The 23802-nt window shown below is 38.6% G+C and overlaps 1 protein-coding gene across 6 annotated transcripts in view; it reads right to left on the bottom strand.

Annotated features, from left to right (window-relative positions):
* The window catches only part of SLC10A7 (solute carrier family 10 member 7), a 148646-nt gene that overhangs the window by 51445 nt on the left and 73399 nt on the right, over positions 1-23802 (bottom strand). For all 6 annotated transcript variants that reach the window (XM_035325252.1, XM_035325251.1, XM_035325253.1 and 3 more), the window contains one exon: positions 1986-2021. In XM_035325252.1, coding sequence (XP_035181143.1) covers positions 1986-2021 — 36 coding nt within the window. The remainder of the gene's footprint in view (positions 1-1985; positions 2022-23802) is intronic.

Raw genomic sequence — 23802 nt, 5'->3', positions numbered from 1 at the left:
ATCCGAATGACTGTTCCTCATGTGTCAAGACCTCAGCAAAGATATCAAGGAGTTTTAAATATTTACATAACTCCAAGAGGAGTCCTCGAGTTTGGGGCTTTGTGACAAAGACTGCAGCTTTGGCAACTCCCTCCAGCCCTAGACTAGTTTGTTTATTACTCTGATGAAAAAGTAATACACGTGTTTATCTTCCCCAAAAAGAACAGCTCCAAGTCATGTTACAAACAGCAGAACAATTAATGTACATTTTACACACTTCTTATACAAGCATCTCCAGGGCTTGTAGGGAGAACAGAAACATATGCTATGCCTTCTGGTTCTTGCACACAAAAAGTTTTACCATCTCTACTGAGAAGTAACAGTGAAAACTGCAGTTTAGGGGACAGAGTGTTTGTTATCTGTCCATAAAGTCCCTGAAAGGAAAATCTTTATCTTGCTTGAAAAGGTATGCAGATCATTCCTTAATTTTTCAATGTCTATCAAAAACACTCCTTTCTTAGGTTTGGCTGTATAGAGCACCATAACTCAGTGAGGCATAGCAGGGGGAAAGTTGCCAGGGAGATGAAGTAAAAAGAGATGAAGTTTCAGTCACTTAGAAATAAAGACACAGGTCTCCAGATGAGTGCTTGACTGGAAAATACATGTTCTATATAGGAGGTAAGAAGAGAGGAAAAGAGCAAGGCAGATCACCTGGAATCAGTTTATTTGGTGAAAGAACAACAAAACATCAATTTTTCTTAGAACACTTGTCTTTCTCAACCTACAGTAAGTCCATGGTCCTAAGAATACGAGGAAAGCTCTGCTGCTGTGTATTGATATATATGATGTAGTCAAAGCAGGTCTTGTGTAAACAGAGCTGTGTCAGATAAATTACAATCTGCTACAGTAAAATAAAAATACTCTAAAATAAAAATCTTCCCACACAGTTTTACTGAAACAGTAGCTGATGTTACAACTACTCTCACAGAACTATTTGTCCCAGTTTAGTAGTATACACTGCTGCATCTGTATATAGTAGACCTGCTGCTTGAACATCCCTACTATAAACAACCTGCTGCTTACAAATTGTTTCAGACTAAGTCCACGCTTGCTTCCCTTTCCAGGGTGCTGGCTTACGTATCATATGATTAGCAACATAAATAAATAAGACAAGTTACACCTCTCCTGAAATCCTTGAAGTGCTTCAGTCTACTTCCTTCCTCTTCATGAAGCCACCATACTTTGCCTGCAAATCCTCCACAAGCATCAAGACTTGCTGACACAAGACTTACTGAAGAGCCACCACCTGTCTGTTAAAATCTCTTCATCATACGTTCACTAATATCCACTATCATTCTGAAGATAAAACTTGGTCTTTGCCCTTCTACCCCAGACAGTGAGGATCCTGACTGAGCATATCCTATCCCTGACTGTGAGGATCCTGACTGAGCATAACAACTGAGAAAGTCTTGAACTAATAGGAATGAAGCAGCATCACCTTAGTGACAAACAGGGGCTCCAGTCATTTGTCTTTCTGCTTCCAACTTCACTAACCATTACCACAAAAATACCCATGAGTTTGGTTGCCCAAGAGTGCAGAGCTTCGTTGATCTCAGCAGCGCTCTCTCCAACTGGCCTGTCACCCATTCCAGATCATATAATCTTGTCCAACTCCTGCACATGAGAGGCTCTCCAAGAGATCACCTAACTGGGCGATCACCTTATGTGGCAAGCCTTTGCATTTGACCCAATCCAGCAGCATAGGGTTTCGTGATGCTGCAACAGCAACAGGTTTTGGTCTTCTTTCAGTGAAGTGCACTTACTGTTTGCTTTCACTGTGACACTCTTTTATGTCCCTTCTGGAAGGCAATTTATTTCAAATATCAACCAGAAAAATCTCCCTTTCCTTAAGCATGGCTATACCACCCAAATCTCTGTATTAAATATGCCATTTAATAGATGCAAAATTACTCAGTAAAAAGACATCTTAAGATCAAAATACTTACAAAAAGCAGAAGCAGAAGCGGAGTTACAACAATGCCCTGGAAGAAATAATAATAAAAAAAAAGTCCATTAGTCAGGGAAGTAGAATACTCTTTTCTTCATTTTACCATGATGCATGGAAATACACAAATGCCATTCAACATCATGGAAATTAAGTGACAAAAAGTTCAACTTCACTCTTCAGTGTACTTTAGCATCTGTACGTCAATCATTTTATAAACTATACTCAGTACAAAGTATCTTTTTTTACCCCTAGCTTTCCCCGTTTTGGACCTAAGCCTTTCTAATCTGAAAGACAGAAAAACAGATCAATTATTTTAAAAACATATTAAAGCTCTCCCCTCACTGTGCTGTTTTAACTCCACTAGGCTGCCCCTCCTTAGGGGGAGACTTGTGATTGACTCCCATGCTACCCAATCCCAAGTCTTCTTCTGAGCAAAAGCCACATCAACTGTGATGAATTAGGTGTCGTGACTGTGTAATGTAAACTGATACTCCCCAAGGAAATGAGCTGAGATCTCAAAACTCATTTCACTTGATTAGACTTTGTGTCTCACTGGTAGAAGGCAAGTCTTTCATCTAATTTAACCACACAGGACCACCTCAGCTTTCCACATCCCCCAGGCAGACGCAAGCAAAAGGATTTTTTGTCTTCACTGACAAGGAACAGGTTTAAAGCTGATGATTGGACAAAACAGAGGGTTTTAAGTTTCATGAGAGCAAATCTTTAAATGAGTTGTTTGGGTTGGGAGTTAACATGACATGCATCAGTTTCATGGCTGCAAAGAGCAATTCCCCATCATCCTTCCATCTGACTTCAATATTTTATCGTTGCTCAACAAAATTATTTCATCATTTAATGTATGCTAATTCACAGAGCTTGCTCAGAATTTCTTTAAGAGAAGACTGTTCTTCATTCAAACATTTCTCAAGAATAATTCCTTTGGCTATTCGCAAACTTCATGGTTTAAAGGATGACAGTACAAAATTTGTTTATGTTCATCTATAAGGATGCTTATTTTCTGTTTGGTTTTGGCTCCACACACAAAAATAATTAAACAAAAAGGCAGCTTTTCATTTAGCCTTGAGTAACACTCCTTTACTTATATATTTTGGAAGCTAATATAAAGAAAAACCTTATATGACTAGTTTTGTATTTGGTTTCTGGTGCACAAGTCACTGATCCAGATAGCCCACTATGCACACAGAGTTCCTCTTGTACTCTTAAAACAAAATGCAACAAGTAAATGCCACAAGAAGGGTAGAGGAGTCAACAGATAAGCTGTGCAACTTGAAGACTCTGCAGAATTTTAAAACATATTTTGAAATTAATAATATATGCTGTATCCGACTGCCCCACAGCCTAGCTATCCATAATCGTTTATCTTTTTGCAAATGTCACAGCTGAGATGGATCATAAAAGACTAGAAATAGAAGAAGCAGTAAGAATTGCTTTAGGGAGTCACTGTTTACAGGGAAGCCTAGACCAAAATGCAGATACAGTTATAAAGAAATATAGATGTTCAAGTACATCAGCTGTACAGGATGAAGCAAAAGCTGAGCAAAGGAGGAGGCACTAAGAACTCAACTAGTGAACAGCAGCATCTACGATGCTTAGAACAGAGAGCTGACAGTAAGATCTGCATAAAGCAGATGCAGCAGTCACTTCATCAGAATGGGCAAACTCCGGAAAAACTACTAAGAATACCTGAGCCTCTTCTTCCGTTTTCTCCACTGACAACTACATTGCACAGCTCAAACAGTAGCAAGTGGCTGAGTACTCCCTAAGTACCCTGAAGTTTTGGGATAGCAGAAAACAATTGCAATAGGCTTCCAACTTCAGATTTTTCTGGGCATGAGCAACATGGAGCATGAATGGCGCAGGAGGCTATGGACCTACAGCCAGCTGTCCTCTCAACCTGAAGGATCTCAGTGATTCAGCACTGTTAGCCATTTCTTGTGTGCTTCATGCCTCAGAGCATCCCACAGCACTTTTATACATTACAGAAAAATGCAAAGGTAAAAACAAAACAACCCTCTGCTTTATCTCGATGATGGATAAAGACAGCATCCTTCCTCTTTAGGACGGGACCTCCAACTTGTTATATATTTGCTATGGAAGCTTTGAGATACTAACGCAATGGGCAGCAACAGCTGCTAGTTCAAAGCATGTTATTTCATAAAAGAAAACATTACCTCTGTGACAGTAACACTTCTGCCTAATTCTGTAAGTGGAGAGGAAGATAATCCCTGTATACATCATAAATAGAATCCGGACTGTGCTTGTTGAAAATCTAGTGTTCTAAAGGTCAATTCTAGCAATTCTTTAGGAAGTTTTGCAATTAAACCTGGAGAACTTGATAATAAGAAGTTTCCCATTGTCTCACCACAGAAAGGATTTACGAGGTTGAATTTTTGCCCATTTGCAAAACATAGGCAATTCCCTGGGAAGCTAAACAATTACTTGACAGTACAGACAAGTTCATATTAAAAAATAGATGCTGTTGCAGAATCAGATTAATTTGATGTTAATGTTTTATTCTGATACGGAATTCTCGCTGGAAAAAACAAGGACTACATTAATACCAAGGATATTTTTTTTTCCAGTTTGTAGTGCTACGCTGACTGTGATTGTTTACAGGGGCAAACAAGGCAAGATTTGTTAGGGGAGAGAACCTGCTATCAGACCGCCTGATATAGCTGGAAAAGAACAGCCAAACCCCATGTACTTAAAGCCCATTTATGTGTTATATGAAAACACTGGCGTGCTTTTATGTGCAAAAGCCCTTCTCTTTAGGTTTCTATTCCAGACTCAAACGATTCACATGACTAAAGCATATCTAACAAAAGGTATTACCTTTCCCTGCACACACTGCCTCACGTCAACACATTCATTACCTTTTCGTTAGAAATGTGCTCCTCAATACGCTCATAAGCACGATGTGATGCATCTCAATTCATACCCACTGAAGAATAATATACAGAGCACGTTCAGTCTAAAACCAACTGACAGAAGTTACAGACAATGACTTAGGTTCCTAAGGTAAAAACAAAACGTAATTCACTCAGAAGAAAAGGAGGAAGAGAATGGTTACTCTACTCTGTCCTGCTCATGTGTTAGCAGGCTGTTAACCAGGCACGTTCTGCTGTGTGCTGTAGCTACCTTCAAAGGCTAAGACAGAAAAAATAAAAATAAAAAGGCACAAAGGCAAATAAAAAAGGAAAAATAAGACTGTTGTTTTTAAGTCCATCAGACACAAACACCATCAAAGAGAAAAAGTATCTAACTTTGACTACTCTTCTCCCTGCCTCGCTTTCGAGAGAAGTGCTGTCAAACACACAGTGTATGGAGATAAACAGATTGTAGATTAGCACTTCCAGCAGAAGCCGAGCAGTTGCCCTTGAGAATGCAAGGTCATTACACAGTTTTAGCATCTCCAAAGTTCGGGTGGAGTGTTAAGTTTTCTGACTGCTGCCCACAATGGAGTCAAAGTTGTAAAGTGACTGCCGGTTTTGCCATCAGCAAAAAAACTTTCAAGAAATCCATTTACACCTCTGATGTGAAAGACTGACTGAATATATTTCAATGATTTTGGTGGAAAAGGAAGAAAACAAAATCTCAGCCTGACCTAAGACACTGATACAAAATAGGAGTCTGAACAGTCAAATTAGATACCTGTAAATACACTTCTTTTTACGGTATCATGAAACAGGTCTTCACGTTAAACTGTCTTAACAGAGTTTAAATACGTGTGTGCGTGCATGTGCACATGCCCTTTAGCAGGAAGGATACATGGAGATGCATTTAATTGCTATTTGCCCTGTATAGATAAAATACGTTCAGAAGGTTTTTAGAGGTTTCATTCAGTACAGCACTGCTGTAGAGCAGATATTAGAAGGCATTTTCTTCTCCAAGAGAATATGTAGAATCAATACATGTAATTGGCTGCCAAACTGGACAGCAAAAGGAAGTAACATAATGGATTTGAATCTATAATGGCAAATCATTAAGAAAGAAATTATGCATATAGTAGGAGCAAGGTGGGCACAGATCCAAAGGGACACATGGTAGAAGACAAGTAAGGATTATTGTAATGAGGCATGAAATACATGTGAACTTTCCTTCGTTTCCTTTACCCACAAATTTCCCATGCAATTTTTCTTCATTCTCACAGGTCATCAGTATGACACACATATGGCAATTACTAAGTGGGAAAAAAAAAAAAAAAAAAAAAAAGTTTAACCAAAGCAGCCTCTGGTTTGTTAGAAGTAGGACTAGAAGGCAAAATATATATAATACATAATACATGTATATTGTATATGTCTATATATATATATATATATATTTGTAATCAAGGCACAGAAGAAATACATAATTTCTGAAATCAATTACCTACTCATGTGCTTAGTTTAGTGCAGGGCACAAAAGGAGCAAAAGTATAAGCCTCCTTAAGTTATAAACTGAATAAAGGTTACTAACAAGTTAACTGGATGGCTTTTCCATTACTACTGATAAGGTAATATGTGAGAAAACTGGCTATGAATTCTGGAAAATGCATTCAGAAAACAATTTCCACATGTACAACAGTACTGCATGTTTGTTGTCCCCCTCGCTCCCTCTTCACGATTCAGTGCCACTTTTCAAAAATGAAAGTGCAAGTCTCTCCCCACCCTACCTCCCAACAGAAACCACTCTTGGCAGTTTTTCTGCTTGCAGTGTGAGATGGACTTTACCTCAAAACATGCATTATTTCTATTTCTTCTTATGTCATTTATTTGCTTTTGTGCTTGGAAATGTTTGTTGGTGGTGGTTTGGATTGTTTTTTTGTGTGTGCCATCCAATATATTTCTCTTTTATTTTTGACAAATTTGCAGACCACTTTACAATGTTTTTCATTTCACGTAGTAGCCCTGCTTCTAGTAAAGTACTCCTAGGTCTGAATTAGGTATGCTTGTGAGCAATGCAGGTCAACTAGTACCAAATTTCTGACAATGCACATAAGTAGATGGTCTCAAAGTCTGGTACCATCACAACAGGAAAACAAGCGGGCTATCCCAAAGGCCCAAAAGCTTATAGTTCAGCATTTTCAAGAACATGATACAGAGATTGTAAAGACTGCAACAGCACTTAAAGTCAACTCCATCTGTTCAAGAGAAGGATAGCAAGACTTCCTCTACCCTCAACCCTCACAGCTCTACAATTCCACATCGTGACATGGTGCCTGCATATTGGATAGGACATTACACAACCTCTTCAATAGGCTGATTTAAAATATAGTCCCATGCTGACCTGTTCTGTAGTAAACTTAATTTTAGACATTACAACAAGATCGACTCCTCCTTCTGAAACAGGGCTTTCATATACCTGGATAACCAGCCAAAAATCTCAGGAAAGAGTAGCCTTCCCCCTTCTGTCACCCACTCCCAATTCTCAAGAATGATGCATAGCCTCGAGACACAGACCACAGAACAAGTTTAAAACCTCCATGCTAAATATACTTCTTCGGTTTCAAAACAGAAGAGCAAAAAAACTAAAAGTCACAATAGGAGGGCCTGTGCAAGGCCTTGTGAAACCATCATGACGTGCTGAACGGAGTCCTAACAGGAAAGGCTTGCATAGGCAACTGTGAATTTTGCACATCTCAAGGTTTTGATTATTAAACCTTTTTAATACAATTTCAAGTCTGTAACTGAAATACTTTGGAAAATATTTCAGTGCATTAGTACAAGTGACTGCAGGTGCACCTGAGACATCCTTTTTCTGGATTCTTTGAGTAGTTTTTAGTATTAGTGTAAGCATGGCTATAAAAACTATGTTGTTCATTTGCTCCTACTTAAAGGCAAATCTGGAAATGACAAATTTGTGTTGAATTAGATGCTGAACTAGATCTCTTAATTTCCACACTGATGCATACATTCTCCTCCCCCCTCAAAAAAAACTAACTGTCCATGTAAATGACATAAGTGTTGGTTTTCACCTCTTGCAATTTCAGAGATAGAGTTAGAAATACACCTTCCGTTGTGCTTGTGTTTTCAGTCACTGCCTCACAATGCATCTTCAGTGTTCCTATGTTGTTCCCCTATGGACATCACAGAAGCTCGTGATTCCAAAATAACCACTTGTCTTCTGTTTTCCACTTTTATTATTTTCCAAATTATTTAAGTTGCAGAACATGGGCTTTTAAAAGTCTCCAATCTCAGATCCTTTCCTGGCCAGCTACTCCAAAGATGTTATTGGTCCTGAGAAGGATTATACAATTGTAGGACTTCAGAGTGAAATATTTAACTTAGCTCTTTACTGTACTGTTTTATATCAAATGACTCATCTGAATGCTGAGAAGAACAAAGGCTTTATGAATTGATACTTTTTAGAATGCTAGATACACCCATTCTCCTCACAATATACAATATGAAAATGCAAAAGGATATTGAAAAGAACGTAAATTCACTTTTTTAAAAATTCACAGTCTACAGCACTAAGTCAACAAACTACAATACAAAATTGAAAATACAGCTTTGCATAACCCTAATTCAACTGTAATTATAAATACGTACAACAATAGCTGCAACTCATCGAATTAGGCCAATATTCGATTTTAGTAACAAAACTGTAAATTTAGGAGTGCTGTGTCAAATGGCTTTTCCTTTATTGAAGGAGACATAATAAACCAGATTTCATATCAACTATGAGATTATGCAAAGTACTTTGTGAATTGTTCCAGACGTTGCACCACCTTTGTTCTGTTGTGACAACTTGGTGTTCTCTACTACACAAAGGGAAATTTGAAAAAAAAAATAATATATATATATATTAAAAATGTACTAGCATCAGATAATCATAGAAACCAAAAGCATTTTCATTATTTATTAGGAATTACTAAATGCAAATGTTCCCCTTACACACACTTTATGCAAGTATGAAATCAACACAGAATCAAAATTAATTAAAGCAGCCAGAATTCAGTGGTCTGAAATACTGGCATAACATTACTACCTGTGTTGTAAATTGAGCGCAAAGAAAAAAGTCAAAAGGAGAAACTATTTTTTCCAGTAGTTTTGAGGGGTCAGGCTCCAGTACAGGGTACAGAGTTAAGTGAAGAGTATGAGTCTTTCAGAAAGGTAAAACTCCATATAAATATAGTTTGCCTGGCTACCCAGCAGAGGGCATCTTCAACACATCAGAAATTTTCTTTTTACACAGCAGTAAAGTCAGTAAGGACCCTGAGTTTTAAAGCAACAATAAAAACTTCTTTGGGCTTTGAAAGTGAAGAAGAGCACTTGAAATGATGCACAAAATAATAATAATAAAAAAAGTCTGAATCAGAGTTGGAAATAAGTGCTTCCATCAAGCATCCTGAAACCTGATAGCTTACATTAGCATTATGGTATCAACGGCTTAGTGAAACTCTGTTAGTCAGGAATTGTCTGGCAACATGTGGAACAGCTCCCGTGATGGGCAGGGGGATGCTGCTGGCTGAGAAAACTGCTGCTGGCCGCACTTCCCTTTAGCTGCAGCAACCTCTCGCTACTTACTGTGCGTGACCAAAGGGGTTGTGGAGAGCCTTTGCACGCCTATCTGGGACAGGAGCGTGCCACATTCCCTGCTCAAACTTACAGCGCCCTCCTGCAACTTTCTATTAGCTCTCTTTTGCACAACGCAAGAAGTTGGGTGTCTTGTTACCATCTTCAGTGCATGTGATGATACTGCCAAGCCAATAGCTCCAACTCTTTTCCATTTCCTCTTCTGTCATTCTTGCTGACCATCATTCCTGGTCCCAATGCTTTCTTCCTCTCCTTCACGTCCCATCCCGAGAATCTTTTAAACTTCCTCATATACTTTTTCCAAATACCAGCTCATTAAACCACTGTCTCCTCCTATTTGGATTTATTTCTCATGCAGTGTCAGCAGAGAACAGGATCACTAATTCTGTACGTCAGCACAGGAACTCAATTTATACATTGCCATTAGGTGGGCCTTCCCCAGAGGAGGCATAAAAGGAAGGACTTCTCAAGCACCTCCACCTGTGCATTTTTTAGATTGATTCCCTTCCCTTTGCAAAAATAATTTTGACACAATCTTTTAACTTCTCACAGGCAGAAAGGTTCCCACAGCACCTAGCAAGGCCTCAGTGGGACTGAGGAGGAAAGCAGAGAACCTCGGGGGATAAGGGTGCCTGCAGGTGTAAGCATGGCCCTTTCTCAATAAACAGCTGCATGCATGATAAGGATATAAGAAAGAGTTACATGCTTTGGTGCTTATGTCAAGTGCAGTATGTATGTTAGTGCAGTGCTAAGAATGCACTACAATTTCTCGTTTTGAATGTAGGAAACAGAAATGCAGTAACATACACTTTAGAAAAAAATATTTTTCAATTTAACTTTCAAGTATGTTTTCTTGAGAAAAAAATTACAAGTCAATCTACCTACTTTAACCAGCAAATCCTAATTTTAATTAATAGGAAGACGTTAACAGCAAAACATGCAGCCTCAGCACCCCTGCTATCACAAAACCATCTGATAGCAGGAAAGGATGGCACACTAGATGGTGCTGTGGGACCTTCCAGGGAAAATTACTTCCTTCTAGAAGAGAAGTTATAGTATTAAATTAGCCATATAGTTGATTCCATGTTTTGAAAGACATTAAAGAGTATCAAGTCACAACTAAGAGAAACCAGAACTACAGAAATTAAAGGAATGTACTAAACAAACATCATGTTTTGCCTGATACTGCTTTTTGGAATAGTTAAGTGCCCCTCTTCTGCTGGAATGATTTCTCATCTCTTCTTCCCCAAACAAGAGAAAGCAGGTTTTCTTATGCTCTACACCAGCCTGCCTTTTTTTTTTTTTTTTCCTCCATAGTCTTCTTCATCATGTAAAGAGAACCGAAAAAGTGATGTCCAAGGTCAGAGATCAGACACAGAGAAAGGTCCCTACCAGCCTTTTCTGATCTTCCTTGTGAGCTAGACCTAATCACTCTCTAGAACTCAGTATTTTATTCTGTAAGAGAGTGTGTGTATATGCATATATATATATATATATACACACACACAAAATATTTTAACACAATAAGCTTTGAATTGACTAAACTTTGAATTAACTTTTCCTGCTGTGATTATCAGTTGTGCAAAAGAAAATAGAAGCATAAGGGAAAATTACAGGAACCTGGAAGAGAAGCTGTAACAAACACTACAGAAATAAGCAGTCATCAAGATTGAATGTATTTATTTATTTTGATACCCTTCCTTCTAACTGAAAACTATTTAAACTGAATAGTTAAAAAAAAAAAAAAAATCAATATTTGAACCAAAGCACACTTCATATTTTTAACATATGTACTTTGTTAAAATAACGGCTATCTCCCTCATTTTTCCTAAAGGCAAGAACCTCAAACAGTACAAGTATAAAAAAATGTACAACTCCTCTATGAGATATGGAAGAAAAACTTTATATAATAGGCAGGAATGTTGTGCCAATAAAAACCCGTAAGCATTCATTCATTAAACAGCAGTAATAAAACAACTGGGATTCCAAAGGTCTCTTGGTGACTTACTATTCAGGAATACCACTTCAAAATCTATAAAGTGCTGGAATAATTACTCCCACTCACCCAAACCATGAGTTTGGTCTGTGGTACCTGTGAAATAAGATACTACCCCTCCCCTCAAATCAGACCAACACCATTATTAGTCTGTAAGTATCAATATAGACAAATTAGACAGCTCACATTTGTTTTGTCAGCAAAGGTGCTACCTACACTCTGTAAGGTGAGAAATGCTCTCCAAATTCCCTTAGGATAAATGATGCTCAGGACCCTTCAGGATTGCTGCCAAGACTGCCAGAAAGTTAAATAATAATTAGTTTGTGAGCAAGCTCACTCATATATTCTCTTTTTCTTCTTTAGTCTAAGTGCCCAAATTTGTTTTATTAAAACGTATGACAAAGCTCATTCGATCTGTTTTCCCTTATTATTCCCGGATACGATTTCCTTTCAGAATTGAGCATTTCCAAAGCCTTAAGCCAAACCCAACCAAAATACACACACACGTGTGTGCGTGCGCACGCGTACACACAACCCCCCAGACCCAGCCCCCAATATGGTAATCTATATTGCTTGTGTTCTGTGCTGCCTGCCTGGCCCCAAGTCATCAATAATGAATAGAAATGTACAGCTACAGCAGTAGCCTGTGTCATGGGCTTGTCAGGGATTTTTGAAAAGGAACAAAAACACAGGTTTGCCATTTCATTGTATCTTCTTTGGCAAACACTAGACAGAGGAAACAAAGGGGTATTTTAAAAAGGGAAATATGATTAACCCTTTTCGTACTAATTGATGGTTTCTTCTACTGTACAGAATAGAAAATTATTTGCTTGTAATGCAACCAGTACTCTCTTAGGCCTGGGAATTCAACAATAATGTTTATTTTGAGCTCAGGGAAGGGAGGTTGTTTCTATTTTAAGATAATGAATACATACTGAAGAGGAGTCAAATAGCATGGTTTACATAGAGGGAGGGGAAAAAACGGTTTTGTCTTCCAGGAAACCCAGCAAGTTCAGCCTCAAATAAAATTGTTTTTGAAGAAGAAACTTAATGCACACAAACACATATCCACACAGCATTATTAAAGATATGCAGATCCTAATAAATTAGTTAGACAATGTTAGAAAGGATGCGGTTATTTAATCTATTATTTCTTTTTAGTGTTCCCAAATACATTTCTACAGAGATTGTGACTGTAGTCTTGCAGGAGTGATTATCTTGCATTTTCCAAACAGACCACACCAGCTGGTACACTACCAATCCACCCCCTGGGGAGGGTGGGTGGCAGATTACAAAATGTCCACAGGACATGCAAAACCTAAAGTGATTGAAAACCCAGTTGTAACCCTAAATCTTTCTTGCTTTCTACATCTGCATAAATTCCAGAGTAACTCTTGTACTGCGTTTTGATAACATCAACTTCTGTAGGAACTTCGGTAGTAGGTGGGTAAATATCCTCCACTTTGGAAGATGGGACTGAAGATGCAGCCTTCTTTTCAAAAAGCCTGGAACTAAATAATTTGTGTAAGAAATGAAATTATATAAGCATTTGCTTTCAAACAGGAATCAAAAGCAAGATGTCTCAACTCAAATTATGCTGCCACACCACCTTTTCCAGAAGCAAATAGTAAATGGAAGTGTATGGTTTAAAAACAACTGAAGAAAATCTTCAGCAATCAGTAATAAGATTTGAACAGCCTACTGTGTGCTGACCTAATGTTACCTTGTGATAACTGTTTTTAATGCTTAGAGTGGATTATTATAGTATTCAGCTGAATTGTGCATAAATTGCTGAACATTCACAGGTTGAATATGTTATCAATGGCTGAATAAGGAAAAAGGAACATAAAGCACCTTTTTGTGGCAGACAATAAAATAACTGCCTCAAAAATCACAATCACTACAGCACACAAAGGTTAAGAGTACCAAAGTGCAGAAAAGTGATTGTTTAGATTAACTAGGTGTAGGCAAAGATCATTTAGTTACAAAAAATTAAAATAAAAAAAATCCCACTTTATTCTGTTTAAAGAGTTACCAAACTATTTTATAGCAGAGAAGTTGTTTTGTAATTCTGACTCCAAACATGCTTCAGCACGACCGCAGTGATTATTATCCATTTTGCCAATTCTATACAAGCAGTAAAAGCTTCTTCTTTTCTCCTGGTGACAAGTTCTTGCGCTTTTGCAAGAGCTCATCCACCTCTCTAGCCTATTGCCCAAACACAGGGTTGAGAGCATGAAACTTTGATACTGTTTTGCATTTTTTTTGCATTGTTTTGGATATCCCCAAAGCATAGACATCTGCTTAATACACATCTTAAAATGCCCAACACACACATTTGGAACAAGAAAATGTAGCTTTTTGTTCATCTGGACTATGGTGGGCCAAAGCCCACATTCTTGTTATCAATAATGCTATACAGGTCTCAGAATATCTTGCAATTTTATTTTAGTTTAACCATCTGCTTCAAAGATGTGCATTTTTAAAAATGTTATTCCTCAGGTATGGATGAGTATCTCATTCATGACAAAAAAAAGCAGCATTTTTTTTCAATTACATGCTATTTCTAAAGTCACAGGTGACCCATTTGAACAAGGTCTTGCTTACAGCAGCCTGCCACTCAGCCGAGCACCCTAAATCGCTCATCTCAGCTCCTTGAAAAAAATGACAACCACTTTCAAGCATGCATGCAAAAGGTTGAATCTACAGCTCTGTCTCATCAAAAGAGAGCTGTCTACAGTGATTTAATGCTAGCAGGTCCAATAAAAACCCACCTCCCCAACTCATTGGGGGCTCACCATTGCCATCTCCCTTGCAAGCAGAGAGAGGAGTGCTGTCTAGGAAGGCTCTCGGGCTTCCCAGCGTTACCCACCTCACATGAGCATAGGGAGAGGCAGGAAACTGGCATGAAGCCGAGCCAAGGCAGCAAGCTAGAGTCCCACGTGCACTGCAGTGAGTGCTTTGTGCGGTGTCTTCTGCCAAAGGTGACGTGTCACTGTTCAACTGGAAATAGTGACATCTGCACACACTGGGCATGCTGGAGCAGGTAAGCTGTAGAAAGATAAAAACTCTGACTTTTTAGCCCAAAAGAATTGGAGAGAAAAAAAAATGTGAAGGAAGGACAGGTGGAAATGTAGGACAAACAAAAACTTGGCTTTGTTCTCCAAATTCTTGTATGGGTTACACTGTTCAAACTTGCCATTAGAAGGAGCCTGCTTTTCCGCCATCTGATACGAGCACCGGTTTTGGCTTAAATCACCTGCTCTGAAATGTGGATCCTTGATTCTGTAACCTAACAGAGTATTTCTTGAGGGGGAAAATTGTTTCTGAAAACAAACCAGTCCTAGTCTAGCAGAGACTGCCTAGGCAGGGAAAGGTAATGGCGCATGAGTGGAACCAAATAGAAAATACTTCCTTCACAGCCCCCACAAGAAAGCCTTTTTTGATTTGCACTCCCAAGGGCTCAAATGGCAAGACAATATTAACACGGAAGGTGTTTCCTACTTTAGGAGAGGTAAAACAAGGAAATGTTTTACAAAATGGAAAGACGTCCGATATCTCTATCTTCCCCTTCTCGTGTTGTCAGCCTACTTTTTAGCTCTGCTCTCCCTCCCCAGACTTTGTCCCAGCTCTTTACACAGCACCACCGTCAGGCTGGAAGTTCACTGTACAGGATTAGATCACTGTGTACTTAAACCTCAAATGGCCCCAGTCCTCCATATCCAGGATAATTCTCATTCTGCATGGATAATACATTCCTTTTAAAAGTGAAGTCCCTTATAGTTAATCAGTTAAATGACAGGCCACCACACATTCACAGAACCTCATTAGCTGGACAACACATCCCTAAGGCTCTTAATTTTTACAGTGGACTTCTAGGATTTTCTAATCAACAAGAGACTTGTTTGTGTCTACTCTCATTATTAACTTCTTCCATTAACTGCCTCACCTGGCAAACAGTACTCTCCACAGAAGTCAGGGAAGGAGTAAGTCATCCGCTACCTCCACCCTGAACGTGTGAGTTGCTGAGAGAGTTGCAAGATTTAAGCCATCCCAAGATTATGCATCAATTGATCTAGCAGAAGTCAGTGTACCTGACTTCTGCTGGTAGTCAGCAACCTCATGTTAGTGTTATGCACCATTGAGATCTACCAGCTGAAACTATTTCAAAAGAAAAAATAATGAAAAATAAAACCCCATCATCCAGCTCAATGTTAGTTGTTAATAACTATTGGTTATTAATTATAAAGCAGCTTTAGTCCCCATCAGATGGAGGGGTTAAACAACAGCCTCATCCTGGTGTTAAATACAGATCTTGCTAGTATTCTGTAGACAATGCCTTACAAGTGAGAAATACAACAGCTCCCGTCTCAGTACACATAGTATATTTCAGAGAAGGGATCCTGACCCCGTTTTAGTCACTGTCAGCTTATCATCAGCCTTTTTTTTTGTTACAAATGTAATTTCAGTGTGAAAAAGACTCAGTTTCCTATTTTTTTCCCTGAAGTTTTGCTGCACACTCCCACAGGTGGCAGAGTCAAAAAGGTAACTGCATTGGCTATTTACAATTGCACATAACTGTTTGTTACATCTCTAAAGCAGTTACACCTGTACAGCAATGCAAATGCATGTTAAAGACAGGTTTGTGGATCATGACAGTAGCTAAATCAAGGCCCTGCTATTAGAAGGGAACAAGGTCATCATCACCCTCATTTCCACACCTGACACAAGAGACCAGCCTCTCTCACATCAAGAGCAAAAACAACCACCCTGTAGGTTAAAGTAACAATAATGTAGACTGGTTGTTCCCAGTATTGGTGCTGTAAATGAGCTGCCAGCTCTCAAATGTCTTTGGAAATTTTTAAGCACCCTGCTTTCCTGAGAAGGTGCATTAACCAAAGAGCTTCGGGATCTGTGAACAAGCAAGCACTCCCAGGGAGCAGTCTGCCAGATGCCTGCCAGAGCAATCCACAAAAAAAAAAATATATATACATATATGTATATATATATATATGTATATATATATAAATAAATAACCCGTCAGTTTTATAGCTTATCTTATATAAGAATTTTTAAAATGTAAATATTATTTTTAAATTAGCATTTCTGTTTTGCCTACAATCAAAAGCATCTAACATCACAAATCATGACAAGTAGGTGGCCTAGCAACCTGGACAGACAGACAGAGGAAGTTCAGTCAGTAATAAAAAGCTTTGGCTGTCTGGCTTCAGGGAGAAGAAAATTGCTTGGATGATCACTTCAGTACTCTACTAGGTGATGCACTATTTTATTCTTTCTGATAGCTGCAGTTTAAAAGAGCTCAAAACAGGAAAATGTACATGTAAAGGCTGAGCAAAGATGTGGACTGAAGCTTTATTTTGTTTGGTTTCAAACTCACACTTTTCATAGAGCCATGGGAGCCAGAGACGGAAAAAAGGAAACTGTCCCTGAGCGCCTGACAGTATCAGAAATGAAAACAGCTGCTTAAGTTAGAAGCTACTTGTAGAGCGGGTTTAAGAGCAAAGGGCTCTGCTGCGTGGGACAGCTTTTGCAACTATGGCAGGTGTCACTGCAGCGCACTTGCCAACAAAGCAAAACAAAACATGTTTATTAATTGCAACGCATGGTTGCAATTAAACTTATCATAATTCACTATAACACATGAAAACGCAGCTTCATTCTAGTCACCTGCAACTGGGTGGCAATTTTACATTGCTGCTTATTATGGACCCAAGCCTAAAGATGCTGAACATTTCCATCTCATCCTGGATAAAGGCAGCATTCTGCATCTTGCAGGAAAAAAAAAAAAAAAAAGTTGGCTGGTTGTTTTGTGGTTTTGTTGTTGTTGTTGTTTTCCATTTAAAAAAAAAAAAAAGAAGCAATATCAGGGCTGATAATTCATTCTCCATCCCTTTTTATTCTAGTTATATTGGGGGACTGGACTAGATGATCTTTCAAGGTCCCTTTCAATCCCTAACATTCTGTGATTCTATATTGGGACAGTTACAGTGCTAAACTCTATGCTATCAATACATTTTAAATTCTTCTGTCAATGGGACCAGCCTTTCCTTTCCCCAGGCTCTCTCCTTTCTGTCCCTCTCTTTGTCCTTTCCCTCCTCAAAATCTTTTCCCAAAACACTGACACAGTACAGTCCTCCAGAGCGCTTACTTCCAAGTGTACCTCACACTGGAGCCTATCTATATCCAGCAGGATGCTGAGGCTCTCCCCATTTTTTCCCATAGCTATGTTTTGGAAGAACTCTCTTAGTGATGAGATCAAGAAATGCCTTCTAACTTCATTACTAGTATCAATATTGAAAAAACTCCAAATGTCAGCTTATCTTCAGTCTCTGACAACTACCGACTCCTCACTCAGACTCTGCGCTCTGATGACAATTGGCAAATAAATCTGATTTGGTCATTTATCCAGCAAGCACAAAGCATCAAGACGAACATTTCCAGACTTGACAAGTAATTGCTGTATTAAATACCACACATGTACATTTCTCAGAAGTTGATGGCCCATCTGTAGAATACTTATTACTAGCAGCAATAACCATTCTGGCTAAGTGACTATTTTCTTCCAAGGGTAATAGCATCTGCTTACATAAAGGGATATTTTTGGCACATTCTCAAGGTCTTCTTTCTTCTGCCCTGCTGTCAGAACTCTAATCAGGTATGCACAGCACCTACAGCACTCCTGCATACGCCAGGTAATTAGCCTTTCCACTAATCAGAGAACATCTTGCATAGCTGCAAACGTACAGTGCGCTGCTTGGTCCTTAACCCTCAGGTTTCCTTCACTCATTTCTTAAAGGATTGACTGAACGCTGGCTACCCTGAACTACTCATTCAAGGCACACCATTTAGAGCTTTCCAAATAAAATAATTTCTGAGCGTTTTGCTGGGAGCTCATTTTAAAGACATGAATTATCAATATTTCAGCTAAAACATAGCCCTGATCTTTTCTTTTTCTTCTAATAGTTATGATAACAAAACCTTGCAAAGTGTTTCCTTGTGACCATCTTCGCATGCCTCTCTGCTTGAAAAATTGATTACCTTAGATAAAAACTAATTTACGTCCATGGTTTATTAAGACAAGAAACTCAGGTTTAAAGGGAAAAAGGCTGCAGTAAGTGTCTATGCTCTGACAAATGGCAAAAAACACAGCTGATTTAACAAATGAGTGCTCAATCAATGATGCGCTGAGGCACATGACAAAGGGAAGTCAAAATCCATTACATTCAAGAACCTCCTTTAAATTCCACTTCAGTGCACTGACCCTGTTGCTCAATGCTAAAGACTTTACAAGGTTTTCGGAAACATTTAGAAGAGCTTTTGTTTTGGCATTCACTCAGCTGCACCTCACAATTAACACTGCCAGACTCCTTTCTAATCAATTATTCATTGCGATTACTAGCATATCTTTTGAGCATCTTAAATTCACATCAGAAGTGTGCAAGGAATGACACATGCATGTGTACTTTACAGAATAAAAGGCAGACTCTAAGCAGGTTTTAACGCTAAATGAGAACAAGGCTAAAAGAAGCGAAATCAACACTTTTAGTCAAAGTTGAGCTTCAGGCGAGCTGCAGGCAGTGCACAGCATGAGAGAATTTGGCTCCAGAAAGTGCCCATGTGTTGACAGCTGAATAAGAGTTTGAAGGCTTAATGGTAAGAAATGTTCCGTCAATGATAATGTTACACATTACTTACTCACTTAACTACTCGTCTTCTGCAGCCCTGACAGCTAATGACGCAAAATCCGTTTGATAGTTTTACTATTAGCTATACAAACACGTTTATTGTGGTTACCATGCCTAATATTTTTACCAAACAAAAAGGAGGAAATAATTTGCAAGACACCACTACAATCCACAACAGTGCTGAGAAATTACGAATGCGGCAAGATCTGAAAAGCTGTTCAAACTGAAGAAAAAGCCTGAAATAATTTGAGCATATTTCCACAAACCTCTAAGTATGTGTGCAGGATAAATTATTATCAATTTATATTATGGTAGAACCTACTCTATTAACCACTGTGTGCTGGCAGGGGAAGGCTCTTTGTACCATTTAGCATTAAGGCATGTAACTTAAACTTATAGGTTAGCAGCCTGGGCTTTGCATTTAAGCTCCATCAGAAATCTAACTCAGGCACTGAAGTTAGATGGTATAAATGTGTCTCCTCAAGCACGCAGACAATCCCTGTTATGAAGTTTTCAGTCCTAGTTTGTATCCACCTGTTTTACCTGGGTCATAACCAGCCAACTAGGACACTCAATAGCAGTTAGGAGCACCTAGCTAGTGTCGTGTGGCATACAGAAGCACAGCCTAGGTACAGTTGGCTAGGGTTTGTGTGTGTTCAGCTGCACCGCTGGTAGCATTATGTAAGTGCATACATACATCTTCAGACAAATACAGTCTAATTGCCTAGAATTTGTGCATTTTCTAAACATCACAGCATGGGAAAAGTATAAAGAAAAAAACAGAAGAGAAAAAATAAAATTAATAAAAGTAATCAAAGAGGTAGAAAGCCACAGTCATTCAAGTGACTACAGTGCTTCCAGAGTAGAACTGTGGTGCCCACTCTCAACACTTGTACCCTATAAAATCCCATTGCCTCCAAGTGCAAGCAAGTCTGTAGCTTCCTAGTAACACGTCAGCAGAATGACAGAGGTGCCCAATATCCCTCTGTTCTGCATGCCCACAGCTGCTGTCTGTCTGGGCTGACAAGAGCACCTCTGTGACTTTCCACACACAGTGACAAGCAATGTCTGACCAGGGCATCTATCAAAGGATGAACTTTGTGTTCTGGTACCTGTTTTTACATTACAGAACCAAGAAATCAAATTCATGGGCAGCTGGAGTGAATGCTAGGGAATACCTGGAAACAGCAGCCACAGATCCCAGCACTTAAAGTGAAGCGATACTTGTCACAACCATACCTCACTCCTTAGGCTTTCAAGGATCAAGCGGCTTAGATGAATAAGTACTGCTACTTAGTTCATTAAATGACAGAGGGAGCTTACAGAAAGCTGATGTATATTTAAAATGGTAACTGCCTTCTAGAACTAATATTCATTATCACACAAGCTGTAAATATTCACAGGAAGTTTTAGTCTCAGTGTATCAGTATATCTCAGTGTATGCTTGAAATCTCGAGAGCAAAAGAACTTAGTGCCATCAGACCGGTATAACTGTTCCCAAGCCAACAATGAAGAGATTCAAATCATCCTTGGAAGAATCAGCACTTAACAGAATTATTTAACTGTTCAGTTCATGTCTGACTGTACTTCTGAAATAGCGGTAAACAAATAAAAGACAAATCCAGCCCTGGAATTATCTTTCAGGGCTCCCACTGAAGGAACTATTCGTATATAGCTATGGGCAAAGCAAATGAACATGCACACCTCGCTGTTGTGATGTTCCAGCTTTACATCATCATAAATCTACTGATTCCAATGGATTTAGAATATAGAAGAATTAATTTACATTAATTACAGTATTGTAGTTATATACAGTATTACAAATGAATATATGGTATCTTAGAGGATATATGGTTTCTTAGGGGAAAAAGAAAACAAGACAACAAAAATCCTTACAAAAGCATTACCAATATTCTGTTTAGCATCAGAGGCCTGAACACTAACTAGGGCTCTGCAGCGTAAACTGACAAACTGCAAGCCCTTTTGGACTGCTGTGGGTCGTTTATTTCTGCTGTAACACACGGGTCTGTTTCAATTACCAGTTTTACAAATTTTCATTGTCAAGTTGAACATCATCTGTAAAGCAGATCAAATGGTACCAACTAACCACACACCCACTCTGTTTATAACTTTGTGTAACCCTGTCCTCAGGGTGTATATGAACAATGTTTAAAAGAAAGCAATATGCCCAGCTGATCAGACCGGCAGCTGATCAGTATTTAATCACCAAATCCAATAAGCAAACAAATGAGGCAGAGCATGGGGTGGAAAACAAAGGTAGATGGGAAATGTTAAATGAGCCACCGATTTATGGAAGATAAAAACACTCTCGGAAACAATTTACAAAACAATTTTCTTTTTACACATTTAATAAACATTCTGTCAGAGTAAACGAAATCTCAGAAGCTGGAAGTTTTTAAAAAATCAATTAAAATGAAGTCACAGGGAATGGTGGGGAATTGTTTCTGGCAGTTATTTGATACAGTATAGTTAATATTTCTAGTCAGGCAAATTAACAGTTCTGCTACTGTACACTTGTGCTCACAATGCATGCCCTCTAAGGGTTTGTTCTTAAAGTTAAAGAAATATATGCATAAATATTTTTATATAGCTACATTTTAGATGTACAGTAGCAGTCATTTACTCTGCTAACTTTTATACTAAGGAATTCTACACTGTTTAAAAAAAGCAAAGCTGAAGAAAAAGTATCTAAAAAGGTAACGAAATACACAAGTAATTCCATGGGTTCCATTTCACTCAAAGAATACCTTGCAAGCTCCTAGATAAAAACTTATTTCTCTATCCATCTGTATCAGTAGATAAGCTTTTCTTAAATACTGTTCTACTGTATAATTTGTACTGTGCCACACTCATATTGATTGAAGAAAATTCAAGCAAGGCAGTGTCAGTTTCTATTTCTACAGGGAAACCACTGAGCTGAACAGCCAGGCACATAAGGTCAAATCAGGATTCAACTTGCTGTGCTGCTACCTTAAAATTATAAAACACACAGGAGGAAAACAATGGTAGGCTTTGCAGATGCAATATAAATACCAGTAATTCAACTTTTTCCTTTTCATTTTCCAATTCCTGTATCTCAGATAATAACTTTAATTAATGATTTTACTTTCCATACCCATTTCATGTATTAAAGCCATTTAAATTTGCAAGCAGAAGATGTATTTTCTTTGTATACATCTAACTTTTATTCCTCTTCTATGCTGTCAAATGTGGCCACAGAAATAAGTTCATGTTTATTTAGTTTACCATTTTATCTCCACATCCTGCTTAGAAGCTTCCTTGGCTTCAGCAGCTCATGGTTTCATCAGAGATTTACTTCACGTGCAGGAAGGAAGAGGACAAGCAGCACATCTTTATCACTTCACAAACACATTTCATTTTACATAGATGGCAAAAGTATGGATAGGCAAATTGAACCCACCTCTCTTTGTTCAGAGGAGCACACAGGGAAACGTAGGCGCTTCACTTGCAGAGCTCACCTTCATTTATGCCTGACCTATATAAACTGAACTACTTTGGGGCTGTCATGGCCCTCCACCTGCAGCCTCCAGAGCACAGGATACAGAGTACCTCTAGCCTCTTTAGACACCTGAGTCAGAGCCAAAAACTGGGACTTCAGTCCTGCCCAGTGTGCAGAAAATATGACTCCTGCAGTGGTGAACCCTGGGGCCTCATAACTGCAGCTCCACTGCGTTGCTTGGACACCCCCTCAGCCCAGATCTTAACCATGCTGCATACGTTCCCATTCTCTATTCTTCTAGATCAGAACGCTGCAACAGTATCATAGGGAAGGGTCTGCCTGTATTTCCTGAGCCTGTCACTGCCTATCAGTGACACTTTTCCCTTAACCTGCAAAACTTTTCAGAATTGCATACAAATTCATTAGTACATAACTCAGAGTCAACCAAAACTGCAAAGAATGGAGAAGCTTCCTTTCTCACCATAGTGCTGTATCATAAGTAGCAGTAGAAAAGTTTGCTTGCACACATTCAGGCTTTCAAGCTCTAATAACATCATGAGAATTTAGCTGACAATACAATCATACAACAAAGGAAATGTATCGATAGAAAGACTTGCACCTGAACTAAAGATTGTGCAAACTACAGAAAGTTTTTGTTAGCAAGAGGTATTTTTCATAAAAACCATGCTCCTTTACCCCTCAACAGATCACGTAAGATATTTATGCAAGTCCTGTGTAATGCATACATGTACAAAATAGTGAGCATATACTGAAAAGATAAGCTATAATTTTTAATAAGCACTATAGTTATTTCTTAGTAGTGACTGCTTGATAAAAGAAAACTATTGTCTCAGCTTATTTATATTGTCCATGAAAGCATGAAACAGAGGCATCTCTCATACCAACCACAGAAGCAGCACGTCAGAAGCAATGCAATTGAAAGAGGATCTGTCTATTTACATATCACCACGTCTGAGCTGGTTAACGTTGTTTCAAATAGAACAAAATAAACTAGTAGAGAACAATGCACACTTGCTCACCTTTCATACCACGTTAACAGGTGGCACTGTGTTTTTCTTTGATGCTTGTTGTGA

This window comes from Oxyura jamaicensis, chromosome 4 (genome assembly GCF_011077185.1).
Source record: "Oxyura jamaicensis isolate SHBP4307 breed ruddy duck chromosome 4, BPBGC_Ojam_1.0, whole genome shotgun sequence".
NCBI lineage: Eukaryota > Metazoa > Chordata > Aves > Anseriformes > Anatidae > Oxyura > Oxyura jamaicensis.
The sequence above is the reverse complement of the archived record's forward strand: the minus strand, read 5'-3'. Positions and strand labels throughout refer to the sequence as shown.